We start from the raw sequence: 4,853 nt of genomic DNA on the forward strand, positions 1-4,853 counted from the left end.
CAGGTCACGATCTCGCGGTCCGTGAGTTCGAGCCCCGCATCGGGCTCTGTGCTGACAGCTCGGAGCCTGGAGCCTGTTTCAGATTCTGTGTCTCCCTCTCTCTGACTCTCCCCCATTCGTGCTCTGTCTCTCTCTGTCTCAAAAATAAATAAACGTTAAAAAAAAATTAAGTTTTGAAACACTGAACTCCTGAATGTATTTCTTTTCTCACAGTTGCCTTTTTCATAAGATTTATTCACTGTTTTGTTTTAGATGATGAGAATCAACTTAGAACCAATGGGTCCACTTCTCAGCAGGTTATTTCTGGAGAAAAATTATCCAATGAGCAGAAAATAGCAAGGTTCACAAAAAATGATTCCTGGACCTCCCTTTTTGGAGAAAATTGGGAAGACCAGTGCATTGAAGATAAGCACAACAACCAGGGGAGACATTTGAGGTGAGCTGCATTTAGGAGAAAATGCAATATCCCAGTAGAGAATCTTACTATTTCATGAAATTAAAAAAACAAAAACAAGAGACCCATAAACCTAGCTCCAGATTTGTTTATTCACAAATCATTCCCTCCCTTTTTTTCCTTCGTGTGACTCAGACATTAAGCATTTGAAAGATAATTTGGTGGAAAACAATGACCAGGGAACCCTACATATGAGAAATGCTGTTGTAGTAATGGGCTGTGCCTCAGCCCATTCTCAGAGCATTTAGTTTATTCCACCTTGAACTAATTCCGACAGGACAGAAAACCTATATTTAGACAGAAAAATGGTAGAAATGTAATCCTCGAGCTCATTAACAAATATTAATAAATAATTAATACACAAACCATTAATAATGTGCCCCCTCCATTTTTTTTTTTTTAGCAGAAATCATATGGTGGAGAGACTCTGTGACAGTAGCAAAGGTAATACATGTGGAGAAACCATCAACCATATTCCAAGTCTTAAGCTGTACAAGAAAACGCCTACTGGAGTAAAACTGTATGAGTGCATTCAGTGTGGAAAAGTCTTCAGGCATCGTTCATCCCTTAAGAGGCACAAAAGAAGTCATACTGGACGCAAACTATATCAGTGTGAGGAATGTGGGAAAGCGTTCAGTTGTTCTTCCTACCTAAGGAATCATGTGAAAACTCACAGTGGAGAGAAACCCTATGCCTGTAAACTTTGTGGGAAAACATTTATTCGTTCCCACTCCCTCACTGGACATATAAGGAGTCACACTGGAGAGAAACCCTATGAATGTAAGGAATGTGGGAAAGCCTTCAGTTGCCCCAAATCCTTCCGCGTACATGTGATGATGCACAATGGTGGGAAGCCCTATGAATGTAAGCAGTGTGGGAAAGGCTTCAGCTGCCCCAAATCCTTTCGAGTACATATGATAATGCACACTGGAGAGAAACCGTATGAATGTAAGCAGTGTGGGAAAGCCTACTGTTGGCTCACATCCTTTCAGAGACATGTGAGAATTCACAATGGAGAGAAACCCTATAAATGTGAAAAATGTGGGAAAGCGTTTGGTTGGCCCTCATCCCTACACAAACATGTCCGAATGCACACTGGAGAGAAACGTGTAAACATAAGCAACGTGGGAAGGCCTTCAGTTGGCCCTCATCCTTCCAAAAATGTAAGAACGCAGACTGAAGAGAAACGCTATGAGTGTGAAAAATGTGGGAAAGCATTTGGTTGGTCTTCATCCTTACACAAACATGACAGAAAGCACACTGGTGAGAAACCCATAAATGCAAGCAGTGTGGGAAAGCTTTCAGTCATCCTTCCAAAAATGTAAGAATGCAGACTAGAGAAAAACCCTTTAAGTGTGAAAAATGTGGGAAAGCCTTCAGTTGGTCCCAATCCTTCTAAAACCATAAGGATAAAGACTAGAGAGAAACCTCAGACGTGTGAAAAATGTGGGAAAGCTTTCAGTTGTCTCAAAGCGTTTCGTAGTCATGTGAGAACTCACAGTCAAAAGAAAGTTTCTAAATATAAGAAAACCTAATGCATATTAATTCATGTAAAACAGTTTGGAAAATCCACACCAGAAGAGAAATATTATAAAAGTTACACAGTATTGCTCAGTATCTCGTCCTTAATGTGGACCTCTGGCAAGTGAATTTCCATGTCTCTTTCAACTAAACATTGAGATGAAAATTCTCAAGTATTCTGAGTACATCTACACAGTACATGAATTTTGATATATTGTAGGTTTTCTCCCCCTTCATGAATTCAGTTAATATTTCTGCATCCATTTGGAGTGTGATTCACCCACGGGTGGTTGATGTGTTTTAAATATGCATTAGGTTTAATTTTATATAGTTTTTAAATTGTTCTGTAAGTATGGGGCCTTTAGACTAATGTGACATTGGTATTCGTTTGGATTTTCTTACTGGCCAACTATGTTCCAAGCTGGGTATCACTTTCCCATTACATACGTATATTCCATTTTACTATCTTCCTGAGAGAACTTACAACTTCACACTTAAAGTTGACACTTCTTTACTTACATCATAAGGTAGATGTTCTCAACACCTTTTTTTTTTTTTTTTTGGCCAGAGGATCGTTATTCCATTATTCCATTTTGCTGGCTTGCAAATTTGTGAATATGTAATTGGCTAGAAATTTGTAGGTATGCAGAGATCTTGCAAGAGTATAGTTTCGTATGAATTGTTATTTCCATCTGTTGCTGTATGTTCTTTGTCCTCGCTTCTGGTTAGGAAGTGGGCAATACATTTGAATGAAGAAGACAGTGAAATCTAGAGGCGGATATGGTTCTCTTGGAATGTGTCCTCCCAACATAGGAAGGGCTAGGAACTACCACTTCCCAGGATGCTTTCTCTATATGGTTCCATGATAGAATTCTGTAATGAGCTTGCATGAGATTTGAAAGAAGCGCTTTTCAGTTTATTGAGCCACCACTCTATAGGGAGATAGACAGATGCGTAGGGACTCTGTGGGCACCATCTCCAGATTATTTTCCTGATTGCCGGCCTTGCCAATCAAAAGCACCTTCAAAACAAATACGAGCTGCGTGACTTCTACTTTGTCAGAGGTGTAGGCTTTTACAGTCACCCTACCAGCTTTTCCAGCATGGATGCACATCCACGGTCAGATGTCCACAGCTTGCATTTTCCTGAAAGCCCTAGACTGTCCAGCAGGCCACTGATTAGGATGTCATGGCCGTTGATCTCATCTAATGCTCTGACCCCTTTTCCCTAGATCTTAACATATTCATATAAAGTCTTATTTGTATAGTGAACATCTCATTCTCTTAATACTTCTCATGCTTCTGTGTGTCTGCAGTGGTGCATCCATAAGAACATATGGGACTGTGTTTCCCTACAGCATCATTGAGCAGCTGTCCTGACCCAGTATTTCTATAAAATAAATTAGCATTACTGACATATTGGGTAGACGGTGTGGGTTTTCTGTTACTCAGCACTAAATCCAATCCCTCAGGATATGTTCCATTATTAAGATCGATTATGTGTGATTAGACACAATGTGAATTTTTTTTTGGTTGAACAAATTCAGTGTTTATGAGAAATATTCAATTAACTGTTTCCATATGAGTTGTGCACTATATAAATGTATAAAATGTTTGAGAAATATTCTGTTAATTGTTTTAAAGTGTATACTAATAAATGTCAATGTCTTTAATTTACTTAAAAGATATTAAAACATTGCATCTATGAGTTGTCGAAACTGTAACTTTGTGAATTTAAGAATTGTAAATTTTGAGTCAATATTACCAGGTGCATACAAATGTAGGCAGTTTTCATCCTAACAAATCTTCCTTTGTATATTGTTACAATGTTAATATAACTTCTTATTCACAATAGTAAAAACTTAAATAATGGTTTTACCAATTTAAGGAATAAGTAAGTCTAGCAAATGATATAAAAAGATTTTCATGAGAAAATATCTTAAACTTTATTGGATAATATAAAAGCAAAGTGAAGTAAAATATAAACCATGACGAGATAATAGGCACACAGATTGAAGAAGAGAGGCCTCAGTGAATGAAGGCACCATTGATTCATGTATACTTAGTATGTCTTAGATACTTTCTGGAACTGCTCAGAAGTGTTGGTAAAAAGTGGGTGATGATACAGAAACAATCCTCCACTCATGGAGTTAACACTAACCATTTCCCATAAAATTACAGATACAGTTCACCCTCATTTTCACAATGGTTAAAAATTTCAGGGTGTGTCATATATGTTGATGAGACTGGGCACTGGTATTTGGGACCAGACAGTTCATATTGATTTGAAGCATGCTGTATGGGTGTTTGTATTTAACATCCTCATGAAAGAATTTGAAATTGCCTCATATAACTTTTAGAACGATCTGAGGGTTGATGGGGGGTGGGAGTGAGGGGAGGGTGGGTGATGGGTATTGAGGAGGACACCTGTTGGGATGAGCACTGGGTGTTATATGGAAACCAGTTTGACAATAAATTTCATATTAAAAAAAAAGAAATTGCCTCATATGTTTGTTACTATCATTTTGGGACTCCGGCATGTGGAGTGAGATTTGTTCTGAAGAAAATCAGAGCTCCTCATAGTGTAAGGAAGCTTCACATTATCCTCATACTTCTAACCCCTCAAGTCTTCTGTGAGCAGAGCAATAGCTATGCAAGTCCACTCTGATTTCCTAATGGAAGCAAGGAGAAGAGGTAGGGGTGGTAAAAGGGAAAGCTATCCAGGAATCAGTGAAGTGAGCTGCAGACCGGGGGTATCGTATGAGCGATATCCCAATTTATTAGACATCCTCAAACAAGGAAAATTTTAATGACCACTTACAGGAGGAGAATGTGTAAGCTTTTGTTTAATCCATAAAAGTCCCAAATGCCCACTTTGC

General features: G+C 38.5%; 1 protein-coding gene across 1 annotated transcript; it reads left to right on the plus strand.

Moving 5' to 3' along the window:
- Positions 1–327: 327 nt before the first annotated feature.
- Positions 328–1,834, plus strand: LOC102963598 (zinc finger protein 556). The gene is made up of 2 exons (XM_007075243.3): positions 328–436; positions 858–1,834. The coding sequence occupies exon 2, from the start codon at positions 868–870 to the stop codon at positions 1,777–1,779; it is 912 nt and encodes a 303-aa protein (XP_007075305.3). The 5' UTR covers positions 328–436; positions 858–867; the 3' UTR covers positions 1,780–1,834.
- The last annotated feature ends 3,019 nt before the right edge of the window (positions 1,835–4,853 follow it).

This window comes from Panthera tigris, chromosome A2, assembly GCF_018350195.1.
Source record: "Panthera tigris isolate Pti1 chromosome A2, P.tigris_Pti1_mat1.1, whole genome shotgun sequence".
NCBI classification, from domain to species: domain Eukaryota; kingdom Metazoa; phylum Chordata; class Mammalia; order Carnivora; family Felidae; genus Panthera; species Panthera tigris.

What these genes read in the sequence shown, in the direction of transcription:
- LOC102963598 (XM_007075243.3), top strand. Translation starts at nt 868, where the DNA reads ATGGTGGAGAGACTCTGTGACAGTAGCAAAGGTAATACATGTGGAGAA.